The sequence below is a fragment of the Diabrotica undecimpunctata genome, chromosome 4 (assembly GCF_040954645.1).
Source record: "Diabrotica undecimpunctata isolate CICGRU chromosome 4, icDiaUnde3, whole genome shotgun sequence".
Classification (NCBI taxonomy): Eukaryota; Metazoa; Arthropoda; class Insecta; order Coleoptera; family Chrysomelidae; genus Diabrotica; species Diabrotica undecimpunctata.
Genome location: NC_092806.1, coordinates 141,959,881 through 141,985,755, shown reverse-complemented (window position 1 = coordinate 141,985,755; position 25,875 = coordinate 141,959,881). Strand labels below are relative to the sequence as shown.

Here is a 25,875-nt window from a genome sequence, read left to right as displayed (position 1 = left end):
ATGCTATTATAAGTGGTTCGGTAAAAAACCAATTCGCGTTTTTCTTAAATCACTAGAAGTTCTCTTACTTGCTGCAGAGCTATTGGACACTTTGAACAAATTTTTCATACAGAAGAGTAGTCCAATGTTTCGTTACTTTCCGGTCCACTATAACTCGCTTTTTTCTTGCATCTTATAACACATTCATCCAATCTACATGCAGTTCCATCCTAGTCTTTAAATTTATCAAGTCCATCTTTTAATCACATTCTAGATACGAATGTCCTTTGTTTTGGGGAATGTAACTTAAGCTATCTAGACGTTTTATATCGTGGACAATGTAATGAAGTAGACGAACAAACTTGAAATTTTAATTTTGTCCGCCAGTTGAAAATGTGAAGATGCCGGACTTCTGTTGGTAGTTCATTGAAAATAAAGAAGAACAGAAACGACGATACCTCGTCGGATTCTTTCCTGGACACATATTCAGAATAAGTAAAAAACAGGATTTTTCTGAAGGCAGTACGTGAATGTGGAAAGAAAACATAGAAAGTAGTCTTCTATAATCTATAATAAACATCGTTAGTGCTAATGGGTTGGGTAGCGAAATGTTTTTCTGGTAGTCCATGACGATTGATTTCTATTCAAAATTTCTCCCAGCTTTTATTTAGGCAGCTTGTTTTCAATCATAGAAAACTTGGGCATGAGTTTTGTGCAATTTATTTTCCATAGATAGAACTTTTAGCTGTGCTGCATCGTCAACAGAATGAAGAGTCTTGATTTTTGCGTTAAACTTATCACATTTACTTAAGGTATCTGCCCTAGGGTATTCAAGTGAAATGGTAAACTTGCTATTAAAAATATTTCGGTAGAGGTCATGCGAAACAGATGCAGCAAGATAGTTTTTTTTAATTTAAAACATTTTTATAATAGTATAAAAGTGTATTTCCTCTTTTGTCGACAAGAGCAATACTGGAAGATTATATTTATTAATATTATTATATATATATATATATATATATATATATATATATATATATATATATATACTCTCTTCACTTGTACTATGTAGCGATAGATAGCATCATGATTTTGTTCTCCACAGATTTGTCATGACCTTCGTCTTACAACTGGCAATACAGCAATCAAGTCAGCTAAATAAATGTTTTGGCATCAATTGATCCTAGTTGATTGAATGCGTTAAGTATGTTTTGCCAAGACACTTCAATCTTCTACAATTACAATCATCTCCTAACTCGTGAGACTGCAACTTCAACTTTTTCATTACATCTGCATTTCAGCCAATTGTCTGTAGTTTCTTGGTTTTTTTTAACAGATCGTCACACAAGTACTCTTCATTCAAACTCATCGCGACATAAACTGCAGCGAAAAGATCCAGACATGGAAGATTGTCACGCCCAGTTAACCGTCGTTGCTAGGCAACTAGTTGGACTACGTCCGTTGTAATTTTACGTCAAATGTCAGTTTTCATCTTCTCATGGCGCCGTCTCCTTTCGAAGGTTGGCGATCCAAATGGTAATTGTAGTTTTGGAAACAGCTGCGCGAAAGATTTCTGAGGATGAGCGGTCGAACCATCTCCTCAGGTCTTTCAGCCACGAGTTCTGGCGTCTTCCTACTGATCTTTTGCCATGTACTTTTCCTTCCAATATAACTTGAAATAATTCGTATCTTTCGCCTCTGAACACATGACCCAAGTATTGCATTTTCCTCTCTTTGATTATTCTTAGTAATTCTTTTTGTTTACACATGCGACGAAGTACCTCAACATTAGTAACTCTTTGTACCCATGGAATTCCCAACATTCGTCTGTATATATACATCTCAAAGGCATCTATTCTTTTTTCTATTTCAGAGTCCATTGTCCAACTTTCACAGCCATACAGTAAGACAGAAAAAACGTAACATCTGATCATTCGGATTCTAAGCTGCAGACTAAGATCTGATCTTGTAAAAAATGCTTTCCTTGCTTGTTCGATTCTTGATAGGATTTCTTTTTTTGGATTACACTGACTATTGATATTTGCTCCCAAATATTTTATGGAATTTACCTGTTCTATTATTTTACACTTGCATCTACATGTACGTTTATTGGTGTCTTTGAAAATACTAAAGTTTTGGTTTTGGAAACGTTTAGATGTAAACCGAACATTACGCTGTGGTGAACTATCGCATTTATTATATTTTGTATTTCTTGTGCGTTACTTGCTATTAAGACGGTATCATCAGCATATCTGATGTTGTCTATGCTGATTCCGTTAATCTTAATTCCTCCTTGGACCTCGTCTAATGCTTCTCTGAATATAGACTGCAAATACAAATTAAACAGTAGCGGTGATAAGACGCAACCGAAACAGGAGTGAAACGAACACATTAGTATAACTACCACCCCGACAAATTTCCAATACAATCATAAAAATATCATAAATTTTATGATTTAATCAATTATATCATAAAAACTATGGTATTGATTATCAAATGGAGTAGAAATATGTTAATTTACATACAATAAAGTCACAATATTTGGTATTTAGGAAGCAACCAGAAAGAAATTACATTTTTTTCTCGGAAAGTAAGTTAGGATCTTTATTAGTAATCCTAATCATCTTAAACTCTATTCCATTGTTAATAAAATGCATTGTAAATAATAACTAAATATTTACAAGTATCTGTTCTTTGAATTTAGTTTTATTGTGAAACGAAGACTTTTCAGTTTGCAGAGATTTAGTCAGCACACTGACAAAACTGTCATAAATAACATCAGTGACCCAGTGTCAGATACTATCTTCAACAAATCCCGTTACCTGTTATTTAATATCAGTTTATGCAAATCTTTTCAACGGTAGTCGTTAACGGGTTAAAAGTTTCTATTCTCAGGTATGAATCCTTTTTCAAAATGAAAATTTGTTGAGTAAATTTTATATTTAAGGACTACCCATGCGACTACTTTATGGAAATACGCATGAAACACAAGTAAAAATATTATTGTGTAGACGTAAAATAATATATGTTAATATATATTATTATATCCTGTTTTTTATAGTGTCTTGTGGTCATTCCTCTGTCCTCCCTGAAGTTTTTTCTCTGACATTGGTCTTTGAACAAGTTCTAACCATGTCCGTTTTGGTCTTTTTCTTTTCCTTTTTACGACTGACCTATTTTATCATTCAGTTTCATCCATTCTTTAAACATGGAACAAATAAGGCGTGATATAACAAATAGTTGTTATGACTTTCATACATCTTTAGTATAGTATTTGGTCGTTAGGTATTTTTTCACTCTTAATTTTCTGGTAAACCTTCTTCAGAAATATATTTTTAATTACAGCCAGTGATTTTTTGGGATCCATGGAGTACAATACTTTTAATTAGAGTTAAAGAGGAGAATTGTACCTACTTACTAGATGAGGATCTTAATTTTTTAAATCTTCATTTAGATATATTTTAAACAGCCGCAGAAGGCCAGCATCTCTGCTGCAAACCTATGCTTTCTTTTGATAAGGATAATCCCAATCTAAATTTTGATGTGGTTTGTTTGTAGAGTTTTTTTATTGCTGCAATGATTATATTATTTATCGGAGAGTTTTCCAGGACTTGCCATAGTTTTTTGCTGGAACTGTATCGTATGCTTTTCTTAGGCTAAAAAATCAGAGCTCAATGTTCTTGGTTTCATGATACTTTTTTTCCATTTAGTCAAGTTAGAGAAAAATATTATCGAGATATGATCTTCTAGCTCGAAATCCGGCTTTTTGTTCTATTCAGTAAGGTTCATATTATTAAGTTGTATAAGATTTTTTCTTACGGTCTACTAAAGGTGCTGCCACTGAGATACTTAAGTAATCAGATGCTGAATTGATGTGAGATAGGTTTTCTTAAAATTGAAGATCGTATCAACAAGATCCATTCGCCTAACCAATTTTTGTTATTTAAAATTATACCTTGAGTGTTTTCACAAGTATTAGAAGTCCCTTGATTAAATATTAAATTAAAAAGAATGGGCTCAACCGGGATTTGAACCCGGGACCTCTCGCACCCAAAGCGAGAATCATACCCCTAGACCATTGAGCCGCCATAATTTTTTTACTTCGAAAGTGAACAATTATATAGCAACAATATTTTACTATCACTCCCTTCACTTTTATTCAAATACAGTGTCATTCTTCCAAGTAAACGTACGTGTAGTAAAGTGCACAACGAGGTGCTCGATATCAGTAAGCGACCTAAGGTGGGTACACATATGCGAGCCGAACGGTATACGTACAGTACGCGTACAGATCCTTGAAAAATATTCTACATCGTACTAATCGCATACTTATCTCGATCCATGGAAAGCGACAAACCAACAACGAACACACATGTGCGAAATGATTCATTTTATTTATAATTTGGGTACTGATTTATGTTCCTGTTTTTGCTTGTTTAACAAAAATAAAATTATGTACAGTAATCATCGACGTATAAACAAAGATTTTATCTTTATTTATACGTCCATGACAATAATCAGTTTACTGTTTTCTCACGTCTCTCTAGGAAGGAACACGTCATTCACACAATGTCGATTTGATGACACAATAAAAATGTTCGCTGCGTCTAGTAAGCGCCGTCCAAACTGAAAGCCGAGCTTCCTTTGAAGTCGTGGAATAAACCGCAACAATTTGGTTCGCGACGAGTCACGATGAAACAGTACGCAAGCGGTTTTTTCTGCCGTACACATTAACGAATATAGCGTTCACAAACGGTTCGCGAACAGTTCTGCTCGCAAATGTGTACCCGCCTCTAGAGGTATTTCTACGTGAGTGATTTGTGGACTTCTTCGATTGAGAAGAATTTTTCGATTTTTTTGAAACATTTTTTGGACTTTAAAAATGTTATCGACTTAAATATTTATTTAACTTCAAAAGATTTTTGAATAAAACTTTTTTTTATTAAAAAAAAATTCTACCACTGTGTGGGCATTTTTTCAAATTTTTTCTTTAATTTTTAGCGAAAGTGAGTGTGAAACAGAGAACGATTGCCACAGAAGGATTGCCAAACAACGAGGAGAGCGATGGAGAAAGCTCTAGATATCCATTCGTAGCCTCGACCTTGACAAGATGCACAAAAATAGCAAAAATTGACCAAAACCTTTAAGATAGCATCCACGGAAGCAACAACGGCGGTTATATCTCTACTAAAGAGCTGTTAAAAGAAATCAAGACACTCAATCAAGAAATCAAAAGCCTAAAAGACTGAAACGATAGAAAAGTAGTGTTTCAACAACTAGACGTAAGAGAAAAACTGTACTAAAAGGGCGAAAACAACAGGAAAAGAAGAGGTAGTACCAGCTCCCACAAATAGTTAAAACCCGGAGAATAAGAAGACAAACTGAGAAACAAAATGAGAAAATTCCAAGACCGCAAGTAAAAAGGAAACCAAAAAGAAGAAAAAAAAAAGAATTTCCACCACTGAAAAATGAGGATGACAACAAATGAGGCACCGAATCTATCATGGAAATAGAACCCGATTAAGTAACTCCAGTAGTGAAGAAGACATTCAAGCCATTTCTAATAAAATTACAGAGTATACCAAAAAAATCCTGGAGATAGCCACGGAAAAAAGTTTTCACAGAGAACAAAAAATGGCAAAAAACACTAATCCAAACGAAAAATCCAGAGTATTACAGAAAAATTACCAAAATTTTAGAGTACAACAAAAAGAAACCAATAAAATGGACTGTCTTCCATCTAGAGGAAGACAGAACTTTCAAAGTTCTCGTAAGAAGCCTACCTGACAATCTTACACGAGCAATGATAAAGGAAGAATTCCTGGGGCAAGACGAAGAGACCATAGAAATCACGAATATGATATCAAGAAAACAGGACAAACAACTGTGCCAATATTCATCAGAGATGAATAAAGAAAACGAAGTTACTCAAGGTACAATACCTTGACCACATAAAAATCACAATAGTGGACTTAAAAACAACTGCCCAGCCCAGTGTTACAACTGCTAGGGTTTGTCAGAGCCAACTTACGCCCGTGCCACCAGTAAACCCACCGCTGCCACCATCGCCCATGTAGGTAATGTAAACAATAAAAATACATTTACTCTTCAGATTTCACAGCTATCCAAGGTCCCAGGCATCCCAAAAAGCCAGACAGGCAGAATTCCTTGCCTTCATGCAGGCTTCCATGCAAGTCTTCATGCAAGAAGCCCTTACGATGTTTTTACAATAATGAGCACCAATGAAGTTAGGGGACATCTGAAGACAGGCTCATGGAACTCAGGCGAACTTAGAACAAACAAGAACATCCTAGACGAAATAATAAACAGAATGGAAATGGACATAGTTGCAAGAAACAAATCTCAACGAGGGCAAGAACATAAAGTTCTGTTTATAATCGCTACAGAGCAAACTCTAGGACAAACAGCAACCGTGGTAATGAAAAGTATAAAACATACACAACTGCCAAAACCAGCGGGACTCGGAAGTCGGAAGATACTCGACCAGTATCATGGAAGAAACCTCGATCTTAGTACAAACGAGACCAACTAAAATAAGGATCACATCAGCATATGCCAGACTCAGAGATCACCTATTGATAGAGACCTGGATGTACTCTTCAACACAGAAGAACGAACAATCGTAATTAAAAACCTTACCGTCAGATCCCCTAACTGGAATGACAGAGCTACTAACAGAAACGAAAGAAAACTGGTCAGCTATCTCGAAAACAAAGACGGAACAACAGTGAACGGGCCAATACAACCAACGCACTTTTTTGAAGGCAACAATCTATCAGGACATAGACATAGAGGGAACTACAGTCGCTGGAGCAGAAGACCATAATCCCATCCTACTGGAGATTGGCACATAAGAAGAAGTCCACCCTACAACTTACAAAAAGTTGTCAGAGAAGAGGTCAACCAAGAGGTCATCAAAGAAATCGGAAACATTCCATAAACAGAACAGAAGAATCCTAGACTTCGAAAACATAGGAGAAGCTATAAATAATTATACAATGCTACTAAATGTTTGTCATTGTATACAAATACTAAAGGTTATTGACAATATGAAAATAGCAACAAAAACATAAAAACTATTTTGTATTTGTATTCAAAAACTAAACATCCTATAGATAAATTAGATAAAACAAATGTACTATAAAGCATTAATTGTACTCAGTGTGAAGTTGTATATGTTTGTGAAACCGGGAGAAATCTATCAAATCGTATTATTTCCCATAAGAGTGATTGTAGAATAAAAAAACCATTTTGTGCTTTGGCAGAGCATGTAATTGACAAGAGATCATATCATGGATTTTGAAAACATCTTTTTATTACATATATTATATATATATATTATTGTGATATTTAAAGTCTTGGTGCGCCAAGCAATAATTAGCTAATTAATTTTTTTGATTAATTAAAATTATCTAGATGATATGATTATGACTCTATCACAATTTTTAATTCTTTTATCTCAGGGTTAAATTCGTGCTTCAATATCTATGCTATTACATGTGAAAGGTAAGGTCCAGAGAATACCGGAATAATAAAAAACACATATGATCTAACACTATATATTGAAATAAAAATAATGAAATAATTCACACTCAAAAGTTTTCAATAAACAAATCTCATATAATGATTCTCAAAAATTTTGTTCTACGTACGTGAACAATCAAAATTTATGGTACAAACAATATTAATTGAAATCTCAAAATTCCGAACTATTCTAACTCTCCTAATCAAAATATTTATATCCTTTCTAAATTAAGTGTAAAAATTGTGTTATCAATAAAAGAAAAAACTGCAGAAAACAAAATATCTCTCTCTGATGATGAGTGGTCCAAATCCTTGTTCCTTGTAGACTATATTATCTCCTCTCAACCGCTCCCTATGTAATCAGCAATCTTACAACAGATTGTTGCAAGTATATCGTCCTTAATGATCTCCTTCAAAAGCAACAATCATTCAAATTATGATAGCCTTTCTCCTCTCGATAAACTGAATCTCTCGTTGGCCCGAGTGAAAAATGACTCTTGGAATATCTTCTCTTTACGATAAATTGAATCTCTCGTTGGCCTGAACAGTGACTCTTGGAATATAAGTAGGAAAATATGACTTACAATATTTTGCTGCTCCAGCTTCTGTCAGATACACTAACTCCACAAAAACTCACTAACATTCAACACTACTGCTTGCTACTTCTCAGGAACTGCCAGAGAACAATCCCCGTTCGTCTTACAAATTTGGAAAACCAACTGATCCTCCTTTCTCTCTCCTCAATCTCGCTAAACTTTTTCCTACATACTTATCCCACCTTTTTCAATCTCCGCCAATCAAAACTCGTCACAATTCCCCCATTTTTTCATTTCGATAACAAACAAATTTTTACCTATAATTATAAATTTCCTAAAACTTATTTACAAATAATATTTTTCTATAATTCTTAAAAACTAACAAAAACCTCTTTCTATAATCCCTTCTATTGTCTTTAATCACTGCATTAACGTATTTTGAAAAACCCCGTTCAATGGTCTTTGGCTTTCACTTAAACTTATGCGGGTCACTCAAGTATAACAAAGAAATAATTTATGTATAGCTTACATTTTGTTTAGTACAGGAAATCCAAGAATTTAATAACTTTCCTTCTTCGAAATGTTTGTTGTTTATTATCCTACTTATCTGAAATATTTTAATGTTTTTGAACTTTGAAATATTTTAATCAACCCAATAATTTTCTCGATTTTACATATCATAACAATATATATATATATATATATATATATATATATATATATATATATATATATATATATATATATATATATAAAATATTAATAAATTTTTTTTAATAAAAATGTCGAATGGATTAAAAAATCTTTTTAAATCATGTGTTTATATTTTTCGCTTCATAGAGCCAACCTGTATATTTAATTCCATAGAGTTATTGTAACATCCAACTGGTATATTAAACAGTTGTTTTGTATTGCAAACTGCTGATATAAAAGTAGTCACAAAAACGTGCTTGTTTTTGCGACTTTCTACTTAAAAAGGGTCCTAATAAAACACGAATTTCAATAATACCTGAATATTTTTATACGTCTGACCTAAGAAAGATATTACGTCTTTACCTTGGACACTTTTCCTTTAAAATATATTTCGAGAATATTAATTGTTTTAAGTCTTGACAGGAAAAATTATTTAATTAGTATATCTACTGAATAGATTATGGAATACCGAACTACCCAAGAAAATTTGATGGCAGGTGGTTTCGTGAAATACTTTTACTCGGTAAGTTTGATAAATATTCTTAACAGAATTTTTAGGAAAAAATTTGTACACAAATTTTTGAAACTATTAGATATATTATTAGATATCTTCTGAGATAAAAATGTACTATGCGTTTAAGCTGGAATTAAATGACAATTTTTAGTCAGTATTTGGAGGAACTAGTAAAAACTAATAGGAAAATAATAATTTCAAAAAATGTTGAATTTAACAAGTTATTTTGGTTATTGTTTAGTTATGTATGTGAACGATTAAATTTGAACAATATGTATATATACAGTCTAACGTAAAAATGTGCGCCCAAATAGGCCAGAGAAATTAGAAAAATAAAAGCCTTTTGTGACATTCCTTGATACAAGTATTTAATAACAAACTGCAAAAATAAAATATTCAAAATATACAAAAATAAAAGATTAAACATCATTTTTTACTTATAAATAATATATAAAGAATATAATTTTTTTTAAGGGAATTTTTTTTCTTGCGAAATATTAAAAATTAACATTAGAAAATAGTAAAGTAACTCTAAAAATATGAATTTTTTTCCTAAAACCTAAAAAATAGTTTGCCCACTCTAGTGGTCACTATGCACTTGCGGAATCTCGGAAGCGTCAGTTACTGGTATGAAAATGTTCAAAATACGATGGATACAGCGGCTCGTTGCACCTTTTGCAGATGTATTTTGTTTTTCGTTTGCAAGCTTTAGAGTGACATCTTCGAGCATGTGGTATATCAATTAGTTGTGGCCAGTGCCCCCAATTACTTTGTCTAATTTCAGGGGGTGCATGATGATTCGGTTTCTTCTTCTTCACAATGGGAGGTGGTGTACCAGACAAAAGTCTACCTCGTTTATTTTCTTTCTGTGTTCCCAAATTTATTAATGCTGTGGCAATTACTATTTAAATGGGAATAAGCCACAATTAAAGGTTAAAGTACGTTTATTGACGTTTCAATTTCCACTTCGGAAATCGTTCTCAAAATACAAACATTAGTAAATTAAACAAATTTTGTTTTTTTGTTGAACAAAATTTTTGTTCGTGGAAACCGCTGCCTTGCAATCTTTTGCAGTCTCGACAAATATACTAGTATCATATTCTACAGAATAAAATTTGTATTACCATTATTAGTTTTTTTAACCAGTTTGTAGTTATGTTCCTTAAAATGTCTGTAAACCATTTAAGCATGAAAAGAGGTAAATCAAAATAACATCTTCATAGAATCATTTCAAATAATCGTCGCAAAATGAGGCATCATGTTTTTTAACAAAACACCCCAATAAAGTCAAATTCCTTTGAAAAAATCCTTCACTCTCTCCAAACTTTCTATTTTTCTAAACTTATTCAGAACAAATTTGCGATTTATTGCAACAATAACAGTAAAAATCAGCAAAAGATCCAGGCCGCTTTGAAGATTTTTTTAAGGGTCCTCAATAAAGTACGAAATTTTTTTACCTGTGACAAAAGAGAACAGTTAGAAAGTTTTGGCGAGACGGTCGGTCATAAACTATTATTTAAATAGGGGTCCTCTTTCATCTTAAAAATGTTGTAGTTGCATAAAGTTGGACGTGTTGAATAAACAAAAACCGATGGAAAAAAGTCGCTTTTTGAAAGTATTATGTTACGTAGTAAACTTAAAAAAGGTTTCAGTTATTATCTGATCGGAAGTATTTTTTTTAATTTAACAATAACCTTGGATATGCAGTATATATATATATATATATATATATATATATATATATATATATATATATATATATATATATATATATATATTATAAAAAGTATATTAATGAAAAAACCCTATCGTGCTATCCTATCCTATCCTATACATGTTTGAAGCCCCTAAATATGTGGGTAAAAACCCTTCAAATCCTTCAAATGTAGTTTGATTAATTTTGAATTACATCTTTGATATTTATAAACTTTAAATTATAGAAACATCTTTGATATTATGATAAGTTAAGGAATTGATCATAATTATGGAAGCTAGGACTCTACTGGAGTTGATAGTTCTTAGACGAAGTGTCTGTGACTCACTCTTATTTCTTGTTCTGGGTCAAGCTTGTAGTTAATCTAGCAGGCAAGGTATTTGTAAGTATACTTAAGTACCTTATCTGCAACTACAGGATTTCTACTCTCCTGTCCATTATCTTGAAAACCAATCAGCATATCAACATCTTTTTGGCACGTAACTGTTGGATCAATGGCCATTTCATCAAATCCACAAGGAAACAAAGTTCCTGTACTTGGCTGTATACCATATATTAAAAAATTTTTGAATAAAATCCTTTATAAAAAGGTATATAAAAAACCCAGTTGGGCTGTGTTGAATTGACAAAACGTTTTCGGAATAAGTATTCCATCATCAGTGTCCTAAAATAGTATTTAACCACTTAATTAAAAAGAACATAAAATAATTTAAGTTTTGACTAAGGTTAATGTAAAATGTGGTTAATACTTACTAGTTAATACATGGATGTAGCCACTAAATATGTGGGTAAAAACCCTTTAAAAATTATTAAATGAAATTTAGTTTACATTATGTCCAATTTACAGTTAAGATGGTAAAGTTACCGTTGGATTGGTAACATGGCGACATATGACTACATTAAGTTGCAAGTCCTGAGACGGTATGTCTACGAGGACTTTATCAAAGCAACTGATTGAAATGACAATCTTGGCAGGTTATGACGGAAGTTATGACAGAGCAGTCAGTGTAACTGTATATGTCTATTTAAGACAGAAGCCAACGTTGTTTAAAATTGTGAAAGTTGAAATAAAATAAAATTATAACAGTATCAACCATCAATGTTATTGTTATAAATTATGTATGTGAAATGAAATTGTGGTGAGAAAATTATGTGATTATAGTTAGGCAACCAACTATACAGTGTCAAGTGGTGTGATGAAAAGATTCTAATATAAGGCCCTTTATGTTTTAATAACATTTGGTACCTGGAAAATGGAAACTAGACACCACCTGTGTCTAGTTATGTTAAAACTTAAATTATTTCATGTTCTTTTTAATTAAGTGGTTAAATACTATTTTAGGACACTGATGATGGAATACTTATTCCGAAAACGTTTTGTCAATTCAACATAGCCCAACTGGGTTTTTTATATACCTTTTTATAAAAGATTTTATTCAAAAATATTTCATCAAATATGATTCTACAATATTTATCTATATCTCTCATCTTGTCTACACTCCCCTTCAATAAAAATCATAAAATACTTTATTTATTTCAGTGGTAAAGGGTATTCATCTCAATAACTGGACAAAAGTACGTCTAGATGGTAATGCAGTAAATACTTTTCGCAGTAGTTTGTTTGCTTTTGGACTTTGTTTTAAGATCGATAAGGCAAATATTTTATCGTCTAATGTAAAACGTCTTCCTTTCGATGAAAGTTTTTGTAAGGTTAATTGACTGAGAATTGAAGAAGTTGAATTTACATAATTCGTTTCTTTGTTGTTACCAATTCTTTGTCTAAGCGTTTAGCAATGATACTTGTGCGTTCGACTATTTTATATAGTTTTTTAGATCTGGTTAAAGCTACTTTTTTGCTCCCAATGCTACCCTGTATGTGGCAAAGTGATTAAAAATATATAAAAAATATGAAATTTGATTTATCGTGTCGGTTTGGCACAAAGGATAAGTAATAAAAACAAAACTCATAAAACTAAAAGAAAGTGACCTTTTGAATTTGTAGCTAATTAGTTACATTGCTAGTTTGAGGTACACTCTTTTTTGGCTAAGGGGGGGTGAGGTAGAAATCAGATTATCAAAAATTTTATATTTATTTAGAATAAAAAATTAATAATCAAACATGTAAAATGAAAGTATGTAAAAATAATATATGTAATGCTGACAAAAATATTAAAACTGAACCCTGAATAACCAAAACGTTTATGCTTCATTGTGAAAAATATATGAATATAAAAATGTACATTCTTCCTCTTTTGGATTACAGTTATCTTGGATTTTTTTTCATTTTTTCTTCCTAACTCTCGACAGGCATCATAACGGTTTTTTCTTCTTCTTCCTTTTTATAAGCAATTACTGTTCATTGGCGGATTGATACCTTTCTACTTCTTCTACCAATCGGCGATTTATCTCTTGTTATTTATATCACACAGATCTCTCCTATTCTGCTTATGTAGATTCCTTTTTCTGTTTAGTGTCCATTTATTTATACACTGTACGTGAAATTTTCTTTTAATGTCTTCACTTCTCTTTAAATCTCTCAGCGTACTTCCTGTAATTTCTCTCAGTACTCTTATCTCTGCCGTTTCTAGTAGTCTTTATGTTGTGGCTGTGACGGGTCTTGTTTCTGATGCATATGCCATTATTGGTCTTTCACTGGCTTTAGAATTTCTTGACTTCATCTCAGTTTTAATAGATCATTTTTGCCATATAGTCTTATTAAGGCATCCTGCCAGTCTATTTATGCTTTTTGTATTTGATCTCTTACTTCTTTGTCAAGATCTCCATAGCTGGACAGTGTAATTTCAAGGTATTTTATTTCCATTACATGTTTAATACTGATGCTATTGATTTATATTGTACAACTGATTGGTTCTTTGCTGAGTACTATTGTTTTAGTTTTCTGAGATGAGATTGTTATAATAAATTACTATATTTATCTTCGGCTATCAATATTGCGTCCTCTGCACAACATAGTATTTTTACTTTTTTGTTTCCCATTGTTTATTCTTTTCCTTTGTTGACACTTTTGATAATTTCATCCATGAGTAAATTAAAGAGCATATGGCTCAATAGTGATATTAATGGATATAATGACAAATAAAACAATTGACGATTTTAGTTAAAAAATTAAATTGATATTAAAGTTATTCAAGATCTAAATTCATGATAATTTATTGACATAACTAAATTATACAATAATCTCCTACATGAAAAAGCTAATAATAAAAATTAAACTATTAATACAAAAACGTGGTATTAATTTTTCTGATTTTTAGATTTTAGAGCCTTTAGATACTTTTAGCTTCTATGTAATAGCATTAACTGCAAGAATATTTTTAAACAATCCCCTGCTTGACTCCTATTTTACATAAGACAGAAAATTTGCTTACCAAAGATTGCATCTTTGTGATTTGTTAATCCCCAAAAGGGTTAAAATCAAACAATGTCCCACTTCCTAGAACTTTGGCTTGTCATCTGTAAACATAAGTGACAGGTTATTCAAAGAAAGTTTTAATCTCTGAAACGTTCCTCGGTGTGGTCTTTTTTGCCAGACATTTTCTATAGAAATCTTTTATTGTGTAACCAGCTTGCAAATTTGAGAGAGTTGTCATAATTTAGTTTTGAGACAATTTACAGTTCTTTATAATATATTCTATAGGGTGGTCATTGAAGGAAGATAACAATTTTAAGATTTTTTTTATTAGTTATTTTAACATTTTCGTTAACAAATTAATTACCGAAAATCTAGTTATATATCATAAAATACCTCAATGAATTTAGTATGGAAGAACTTCAAATAGCATTGGATACTAGGCATATCAGGAGTGGATAGAGTTGCAGCTGAGTTCTACATGTTTCTTACAGAAAACGAAAGAAAGTTATCGAGGTATTAGCTTCTTAAATAAAGTAACCAAACTCATTGCCGCATTGACTTTAACCAGACTTACCATACCATAAAGTAACAACTTTTGAAATGACGGAATTTTATTCGATTTGTTTTCTAACTCAAATAACTTTACTGAATCCGCGTCTAGTTTCAACAAAAGTAAATTAAACATAATAAAGTCCCAATGTTCTGTCGGAAGACCTAATGTTTTCAAAGCGGCTAAATTTTCTAAAAAGGTGTCTACTAATTTAGCCAGATGTTTCGAATTAACTTCCGAGATTTTCTGTACGCCCATGATGTGTTCTGTTGCGCGGTGGTACAACGACGAACATTGGTGTAGCGTTTAACAATTAGATCATAAGCAATTTTATAATTATCGCTATTTATTGACAAATTACAAATCAAACTGAGTGAAGTTCTCTCTCCTTATCCTTTCAAATACTTAAACTTTTCTACGTCTATTAGGCTAAGTATGTTATTAATGTGGGTTATGAACCCACATTATGTGGGTTGCTTAAACCTCGATGTGAAAGAAATAAATAGAAATAACTTAGTTTATGATGAGTTGTTTTATGATTTTCGGTATGGCGATTACATTGCGTCTAACAACTTCCTTGCTTCCATAGACTGGCAAATATGTATGGTTAATGATATTGATGTTGCTACAAAACTATTCTATGAAATTCTCTCTATAGGAATGGCTTACTTTGTGTCATTGAAGAAATATAGAACTTCAACTTTTCCCAAGTGGTTCTCTGCTGATCTTAGAAGACTGACTCTGAAAAAAAATATGCTCACTATATTTATGTTAATAATCGTTCTGATGATGACTATATTAGATTTTCTCACCTAAGAGCTGAATGTAAACAACTGTCTGAAATTTGCTTCAGCAACTATATTAAAGGTATAGATACTGGCCTAAGAAATGATCCAAAATCATTTTGGAAGTACATCAATAATAAGCGATCTAGTCATAACCTACTTAACTCCTTATTTTATCAAGTCCAGTCTGCAATGAATGATCAAGATATAGCTAATTTATTTATGAACTTTTCCAAACTGTATATTCACCAAATAACAACGACCTTTACTTACCTATCGATTCATTAAATAGCAACTTTAGTACAAATATTTGTCCTTCTAAGATTACTATGACTGATATTTGTAATGGCCTAAATGAGCTGCCCAATAAGCTTACTGCTGGCTCAGATGGTGTGCCCAATTTTTTATTCAAAAAGTGTGTCTGTACCCGTGTAATGTCATTTGTTGTATTGTTAAATAGATCTCTGGAAACCTCTATTTTTTCTTCTTTATGGAAAGAATGTTATGTTGTTTCTATGTTTGTGAGAAAGACAATATTGAAAATTATCGTAGCATTTGTATACAATCTGCAATCCCTAAGCTCTTCGGCTGTCTTATAGCAAAGCAACTTTCTTGGTTATGCAAAGGCTTAATATCTCAATCACAACATGGATTTTTCATAGCAAAAAATCCACTGCAACAAACTTGGTTTGCTATCAATCTGATATATTATCTCAAATGGAAGACCGTAAACAGGTAGATGCAATATACACAGATTTTTCCAAAGCATTTGATCGTGTAGATCACCAAATACTTTTGGGTAAATTCATTAACGTAGGCTTTCATGTCAGGTTTGTTGAATGAATTAAAAGCTCTACATCTGGGAGAAGTCAAAGAGTCAAAATAGGTTGTCATCTGTCTGACAGTATCTCAGTACCATCAGAAGTTCCTTAAGGAGACCACACTTCTCCACTTCTTTTTAATATTTTCGTTAACGACATCACTCTCTGTTTCCTAAATAACAAATGTCTAATGTTGGCAGATGACTTAAAATTTTGGAAAGTTATAGATAGCTTAAAAGATCAAGCCTTGCTATAAGATGACTTAGACCGACTACAACATTGTTGCAATCTGAACAAACTCCACTGTAAAAAAAATGTTCTATAAGTTTTTCTCGTAAAGTTCATAGAATTGGAACAAGCTATACTATTAATAATCAGCCACTGAATTATGTTTCGTTCTAGTTCTAGTTCGAAACATAATTCGGTGGCTGATTATTAATAGTATAGCTTGTTCCAAGAATGGCAGTAGAACAAGACATACTCAGCTACATCGAAGAAAAACGTTTAATTTTATATGGACATGTGAAAGGAACAGATCATACAAGGTGGATAGCAAAGATTTCGGATTGGAGCCCAATAGGAAGGAGGAAAAGAGGTAGACCCCGAAGATCATAGAGGGATGAAGTGGACGAGGCCATGGAAAGACGAGACATTAGAGATGGAGAATGGCAGAACAGAAAGGACTGGAGACATTGGCTGAAAGAAGGAAGGCGGCGACGGCTGTAAAAATCCTTATATAGATAGATAGAATTATATTTTTTCTATTCGGGATTTGGGTGTTATTTTCGATGAGAAGCTTACTTTCTGTGACCACATAAACTCTATTTTAATAAAGGCATTTAAACTTTTTGGTTTCGTTGGAATACTGTTCAGTTATTTGGTCACCCTATTTTCAGAATAGTATTGATACCATAGAAAGGGTCCAGCATAAATTTTTGAGATATTGTGATTACCGTGTCCACACTAATATTGAACATCATGATTATTCCTGTATCGAACAACAATTAACTTTACCCTCACTCAAGAACCGTCGTGATATGTCAGGAGCTATAAATATTTATATATAAGATCATACATGGATTTATTTATTGTCCAAACCTGTTAAGCCAGAAAACTTGGATGGAGAACTAATGTTCTCTATCAAGCTCTAAGTTACCACAATGTTTTGAATATTCCTTTCCACAGAACAACCCATGGTATGTCCATTATACCATGGGTTATAATAAAACAAATGGCGCTAACTTCACCTACATCGCAAGATGTCCATTCCAAAGGTGGCTATGTGTTACCAGCTACATATGGAATTGCGAACTACATTCATTGTGTACGTAGATACTAATGGTTCTATATATTCTGGCACCAATTTTTAAATTAATGCAATTTGCCACATTTGGAACAAAACTTAAAATAATTATGCGGTTGACTGTGTAAATAGCTCAAAAAACGAAAAATTGTAGTTAGCCACATTTGAAACCAAGCCATCGATATGTTATCATCAAAAAATTCCATAGCTTCAATAATATTTGCAACTATTTATTAGAAATACTCTTCTGTTCTTCCAATTCTTTGAGACCAATACAATCGACATTCTTATTTAATTTATTTATCTAATTCGGTTCAATTCCGACAAAATGGCTGACGGAACTTAACGCCATTGTTATCTATCAACCAACCCGGATACAAAATTGATTTAATGGATTCATCAACACAACTAAAACCGGAGGGTGAGAAATCCTTAATCCAAGGTCACTTCTATTCCTTCCTGAATGTGCAAATGTATGTCAACCCTTTCGGAAAGGCCGTTCTGACTCATTCACTTGCGACCTACCCTCATAACATATCGACAAAACCAACACAAATAACTGCAAAACTAGGAAGATATTGAGTATGTCCGCGTATGACCAAACCAGAGCCGGACTGTATCTTTTGCATATATTATAGTTGTATGTTTGAGTTTATAGCTACCCTTGAATATATTTTTATCGATATATAGTATATCCAGAAATATTCTTTTAGGGCATATTTTTTATAATTTCATTTCCATGGTAAATCTTGATTGATTATATTGAAGTCATTTTTTAAACTATTTAATTGCAAACCGTGTCTTTCACTGAACTTTCACTGATGAAAAAAAATGTTAATTGAAAAAGGTAGTCTATTTGTATATAAGCTTAAAAATTGTACAGTTGCTTAAAAAATTCCTTAGGCTTTTCTAATTCCCATTTCAACTAGGAATTTAAAACTTTTTTGTTGTCTCTGCATACCTAATTTGGAAAACTAATATCTTTTTTTCAAAACTTGTTTTTCTTGATAAAAAATTAAATGATTCATCATATTTTGAATGTTAGACCGTGTTGGGATTCCGTCTTCTTGGGCCGCGTTTGGTATCTTTTTTGTAGGTTTCCAGAAGGTTGCAAGCTATTTGCCTCTTAAATTCAAGCTGATTAAGGCTTCCTCCGTCTTTTTGGTCCAATTTCCACGCGTTTTGAATAGCCATGTCAATTCCCTGTACTATTAGCGGAAAGTACCATTTTTTTCCTCTTATAGCGATCCGGTAAAAACTAATGTTTTGTCCACAGCGGTCTACGCCACCCATAAAAGAATTGTGTTGCTTTATCATATTTGGTTGAGAAACAAAAATGTGTCTCTTCTCCTTATGGGCAAACCATTGAACTAGGTGATGTGGTTTTACTGAACAAAAGTTAGATGCAATTGTAACGACATTATTTTTGTGCCAGTGACAAGCATTTTAGTGTTCTATTGTCCCTTATTGTACCTGTATCGAAAAGACCTCTAGTTTTTAACCCATTTAGTAGATGCATGGATGAGTAGTTATCAAAAAAAGGTGGAATCTCATTTTTGGCCAGCGTGATTGAAGCACATCTGCGTAAGACAAAACAACCGAATAACCAAGACCCAAGTTTTTGTATAAGGCTGGTATTTGCTCTGACTTGCCTTGATACGGTGTAAACAATACAATACAACTTAGACGGAAAGTACCCATCCAAAGCTTATAACCCCAACGAATGGGTTTGTTTTGTAGGGTGCCTTCCAAAATATGGTACCATAGCTTCATCTAAGCTATGTTCTTGTTCGAAAGCAGCGTGATTTACAAAATTTTTATTCAATGCATCATAATATAATGGCCGTATTTTAGCAAACTTGTCTGTTTTGTCCAACCTGTCAGTATCACACATATGAAGAATTTTCAATATATGGGAAAGTCTATCTCTCGATAGAGTTCCAGCGACTTTTTCATTCTGACTATCATCAGGATTTTCCCAATACATATATCTTTTTGGTAACACCACGCAGCCACTTAAAATAAGCACACCCACAAAACACCTAATTTCATTATCTGTAACATCACTAGTCAAGTTTTTTTGTGCTGCGTGTGTATTTCTATAATGTTTTTATCATATTAAATAGGTTGGCGTCAAAAAATTTCCTGAAGAGCTGCAATGGCGTGCGATTTTGTTTAGGTTCGATTTCTGGTCTCCAGTAAACATCTTTAGGATGCTGGTACAGATCACCTTTAAGCCATTGTGCAGATCCTAGTTTTTCGAGAATAATCGAAGGTTTTGTTTCTTCTTTGCGTAGTGTGGCAATAGGTACGTCATCGTCGTCGGAATCCGAGTCTTCTGCGCTCTGATCTTGATTGTCGAAAATAACTTCCACGTCATTTCTCAGCTGGCTTCCTGGTAAATGGTCTATCGTTGTGACATCATCGTCTCCTGAATCGCAATCTATTATATTATCATTTGCATTGTCTGTTGGGAAAATAATTATACCATCAGGAGGCGTTGGAATCTCATCTGTCTCATGTTCATGCTTATTACTACTGTCCTTTTAAAAAATCAAAACAAAAATGGCCGTATACAAGAAAGGAACAAAAAACAAAAAACTAAAACAATATTTCCACTATAATTACACGTAAGTAAAGCAGTGACTAGCAAATCATGTAAAACATCCACATTTGATTTGTATTTAAAAAAACTTACCTCCAATTAGCAACATCCATGTTTAATTCATGAATGAATGCATGTCCTTTCACAAATGATTTTAAATCTATTCCTTTGTTTATCCTCAACATACTTTGCAATTTCGAGTGGATAGCCCACATAGTCGACGACTTGTACTGTTCCCTGTTGTACGTGTTACCTTTTTGCCCTTTCATCCATTTAATAAAATTGTATTCTTTTTTATAAGCGTCTTCCGATTTCTGCGATATGAACCGCGATTCTACTTTATTATTTAAATAATCAATGTTAGAGCTCATTTTTAAGCAGTATACAACCAGTAATAACAATTAATCTTATGTGACAGATAGCAAATTGATTTTTGATTTTCTCATTTCCATAACAACGAAAGGTATACTGATGTACATCACAAATTCAATCATTTTACATTATTAGCTCTCATTTCAATTTTTTGTTGTAATAATACATGATTTCTAAGTGTACCAATAAAAAAATAGCATAAAGTATTCGTAGATCACTGGTATTTAAAACACCTGCTCTATTTTGACTTATAGATATAGACTTCAAATCCTCTTATACTGTATATACTATTTTAGTATTCGAAAAAGAATATTTAAAAAAACATTGAATTTTTTATCGTTTTTTTAATGGTTTTTGCTAATTTTGGAATAATAATAATTATTTTTTTCAATCTGCAATCTTTTTTGGACTTCTGAAGTGAAACACTGAGATCATAATACTGGTTCTCCATTCCTCGCGGTTTTCATCTTATCGTTAATGAATTTTATAAGCTCATTTGCTATTTCATCTTTCTCCAGGTTCTTTTTATTTTTTAATTTCGTTAGAGCTTCTTCCTCTTTGATTTTTGTTATTTGCGTTAATTCATTTGATGTTATTCCCGGTGGTTCAGGAGTTCTATTAGTTTTCATTGTCGAATTGAGTTGTTTTAGGTATGTTATAACAATAAAGTTGGGTAATACAAAAAAAGTAAAAAGTGAAATATGAGGAAGAGTACGAAGCGGAAAGACATAATGATTTTTTCATGAAAAGAATATGATCAGAAGCACATACTACATTTTCAAAAAAAAGTTAAAGGAACAGCAGGACCCCAAAGACTAATGGAATATTGCTAAAAATGCACAATAATGGAGTGATTTATTACTTAGTACTCAACAAAAATTAATAGAAACAATACATAGAACTTCTTTCGTGATAACCGACTGAAACGCAGAAAAAGCTATTGGTACAGATAAAAACCAGCAGAATTTATAAAATTTCTCCAAAATAGTCTCGACTAATCCCTTTAGCGTTATATATAATAGTAGTATTATTTTGAACGATTTGTCAGTAGATTTGGCCATAAGCTATCTAAAACAGATGAAATAAGAAGTGGAGTCAAATAGAGATGCATTTTATCTCTGTTGATATTTAACTTGTGAACGGACACATTTTAAACAGGGCTCAAAGAACAACTCAATTGAAATAAAAATCAGTGGTGTCCCTATTAATAACTTACAATATGCAGATGATACGGTTCTACTAGCAAACACCTACAATTACTTACTAACGGTTAACTTTTAATAATTTAACGGGCAACTACTTCAAATAATTACCAATATAATTAACCTGAGTTGCAAAATCAATAGCGGCTGGGACCCATCTTTTGAACTTCGTTGTTCCACTATACAATTAAAAACAGCTTTCTTTAAATAACAGAGAATTCCTTGTGCGCACGATATAAATCTGAACTTAAAGGTTAGAATACGAAAGTGCAACAGGAGTTGTACAAAAATGGACGAAAACCGAGTTAATTGGAATGAAGAATAGAATAAGTAAAGTATCGTGACTTAAAAATCTTTTATATACTCTGCATAGCAGTGTTACAATGGTATGCTCAAGGAACCTAATTCCTTTTCGCAGTAATTAACTTCGGAGATCTAATTAATCAGATGATGACTGCCAATGTGATAGCTAACGTCAGCTAACTGGATAGATTATTCCAGGAATAAAAAAATGATAACACCTACGAAAGTTTAACGATAAGGTGGCTTCAGAATATAACTAAAATGGGAACTAGTCGGAAGAGGGATATCCAGAAATTTGATGAAATTTAAATTTTAGTTGACACAAATAAAAAATTTAAACGTCCACGACGAAAATGTCAAAGTCAAAATGAAAAAGTCAAAGATCGACAAAGCTAGCAGAAGATAGAGAGAACTTTTTTATTGAGCTGATGTATATGCAATATCGTTGCGCACATTAAATCAGTTTTCTTCTGTATAGTAGTTCATTAGTTAACAAAAATTTTTTTTTTCTTTTTCATTCTTTCAGTTTCATTCTGACACAAATGTTAGTATAGAACACTAATGATCCTCTTGTAAGTGCTTACTTCTTTCCGCATGTAAAGTGGCATATATGATGAACGATCACGAGGCAATTTTGACATTCTTATCCGACTATATCCGTTAACGTTAATGATACACAATTTGGTTTTCGCAAAGGACTAGGAATATACTGATACAAAGTTGCCTGGAGGTCAATCAAGATATATATGTATGCTTTATTGACTATAATATAGCATTCGATAAAGTACGACATAAACAATTAACGAATGTCCTGAAATCAAAGAAGATTGACTACAACGACCTCAGAATCATATCAAATTTATACTATAAACAGCGAGCAAAAGTACGTGTTAACAAACAGCTGTCAGAAGAAATTGAAATAAGATGTGGAGTGAGACAGGAATCGTATTGTCGCCAATTCTTTTTAATGCCTACTCCGAAGAGATCCTGAAAAACGCTCTTGAGGGTGAAACAGCGTCGAACAAGTGGACAAATATGCATATCTAGGAACAATGATTAACTCCTCAAATGATTACATTCAGGAGATCAAAATCAGAATAGAAAAGGTTAGAGCAAATTTCAACAAAATGAGAAGAGTGCTATGTGCAAGGGATTTAAAATTGTAACTAAGAGTTAGGTTGGCGAGGTGCTATGTTTTTTCGACTTTATTTTATGGAATGGAATCTTGGACCTTGAATGCGACATCAATGAAAAAACTGGAATCATTCGAGCTTTGGGTGTATATAAGAATTCTGAAAATATCTTGAATTGAATGAAATTTTAAATATAATTAAAACAAGAAAATTGGAATATCTCGGACATATTACACGTGGAGAGAAATACACATTGCTCCAACTGATTATGCAGGGAAAGATCCAAGGAAAGAGAAGCATAGGGAGGCACTTGAAGAAGAAGAAGATCCGACTATACCCTTTATAATTTCTTTGTCCTATACGTGGAATGCAGCTAAATACTTTGAGTCTTTACATTTGTATTTATGTTTTTTTCTCTACCGCCAGTCATAAAGTTTGTTTTTTTTTGTCGCTAGCATATCTTTAGATTGACGCATATGTTCTCGATTTGGAATCAATTTACATATATTATGTTTTCCAGTTTTGCAAAAGCCTAATCGAATATGATTACTAGTGTTTCTATGTGTTTATTATTTTTTCTTGCGATCCCCCGGATCAAATGACTTTTCATTTAAAATAAAATCATGAAATCATATAAAAAAATTTTTGTTTCTTTAATATTTTTAAATTAAATTATTTTGTGTACTATTTTATAACCTACTATTTTAATTATAAAGGATTTTATTAAAAATTTTGTAACCTGTTCTTAATTTCCCAAACGATCCATTTCTTTGTGACGGATCCAACGCAAGACTTTAAATTTCATACATTAGCGGGTCCGTTTCTGTGTGTGTGTACGGATGACAAACCCTTCCGCTTCCGCAAATCTCGACATGTGTGAAAGTGAATGGGCAAATATGTGGGTGGGATTATTTGACGATATCACCCCCTAAAGGCACTACCCTTCCATTTAGATAGAATGTTCGGAATGGTATTAAAACTTATTGAATGCCGGGCTTTCAATTGTTCATCAGTTGATGACGTTTACTTCAGAATTGTTTTTAAAAACTTAAATGTTCGTAACGTTATGTCACTCTTATTTTTTTCATTTTTTTATTAATAATATACAGGATTGGGGAAAGTTATGCTAAATATGAGGTAAACAAAATTACCAATAAAACGTAAAGTCCCTATTCCAGTTCTTTAGTAAGTAAAATAGATGCAATTACGTGATCATAAAATGGCATATTAAAAGAAAAGAAAAAAGAATTTTTTTTTTCAAAATAAAATACATTTATAGTAAAAAAATACACTAGTCTGCAAAAAAAATATTTTTCTTCTTCTTATGGTTTTCATGAATAATAACCGTATTTTTATGTTCTAAACGCGGAATTTACCATGGGAATAAGTACAGCACATATACTTTTCATATAGGTAATGTTCATTTAATAAAAAACACACGTTCATTAAAAAAACAATATAATGACTTTATGAACACTTTAGGAAAAAAATACATCATCGGTGGCGACTTTAATGCAAAGAATACCCACTTTGGCTCTAGGTTAACAACAACTAAAGAAAAAGAACTATTATCAGTTGATAAAGGACAAAAGGGTGAAGTAATATTGGTCAACATACTAGCCTACCGATCAATGACGGCTGGAACATGAACTCTGATCATTCACAGATAATTTTAACTATGAGTAATACAGTGATCAAAACAGAGTTCAATCCAATATTGACTAATAACAGAACTGACTGCAAGAGCTTCAAAGTAAACCTTGAACACAAAATTAATCTTGCTGTGCCATTGAGAAACACGAGGCAACTTGATGACGAATTAGAAGTTTTTATAAAAAATATCCAACAGGTAGCTTGGGAAAATACTCCCACAATTACTTAGAGAACAAAATAAAGGGAACGACTATCCAAAAGAAATCAGAGAACTCATAGTAGAAAAAAGAAAGTTAAGAACAAAATGGCAGCAATACAGAGCTCCACGAGACAGAACTGGTCTAAATAATGCTACACAAAAACTATAAAGGGAGATACAGAATATAAAAAATCAACGATTGATTTCTTTTAAGTAATAAAACAGCTGAGCAGAACACAGATTATTCGTTATGGAAGGCAACAAAAAGAATGAAGAGACCAATTATTCATTCTCCTCCTATCAAGTTGGAAAACGGCAACTGGGCTAGAAGTAACGAACAGAAAGCAGAACGATTTGCAGATCATTTAGAAAGCACGTTCAAACACAACGACAATGATGGTGAAGAACTAAGATAGGCAGAACCATTCCAAATCGAAGAAAGAGTAACGTTAAAATCATTTAGAGAAGTATCAACAGAGATACAAGAGAATATAAATCCTAAAAAAGCTCTAGGATATGATCTTATAACAGGAGAACTATTAAAATATCTACCAAGAAAAGCCATAGTTAAGCTGACACATCTAATAAATGCTGC

The 25,875-nt window shown here is 32.4% G+C and overlaps 1 protein-coding gene and 1 non-coding gene across 2 annotated transcripts in view; one reads left to right on the top strand and one right to left on the bottom strand.

Moving 5' to 3' along the window:
* Positions 1 to 3,992: 3,992 nt before the first annotated feature.
* Positions 3,993 to 4,064, bottom strand: TRNAP-UGG (transfer RNA proline (anticodon UGG)). The gene has a single exon. It is a non-coding gene; the product is annotated as a tRNA-Pro (tRNA).
* A 4,995-nt stretch (positions 4,065 to 9,059) lies between these two features.
* LOC140438466 (nuclear factor interleukin-3-regulated protein-like) overlaps positions 9,060 to 25,875 on the top strand; it is a 55,858-nt gene continuing 39,042 nt past the window's right edge. Inside the window, exon 1 of the mRNA XM_072528135.1 lies at positions 9,060 to 9,276. Within this exon, the coding sequence (XP_072384236.1) occupies positions 9,214 to 9,276 (63 nt within the window). The 5' untranslated portion in view covers positions 9,060 to 9,213. The remainder of the gene's footprint in view (positions 9,277 to 25,875) is intronic.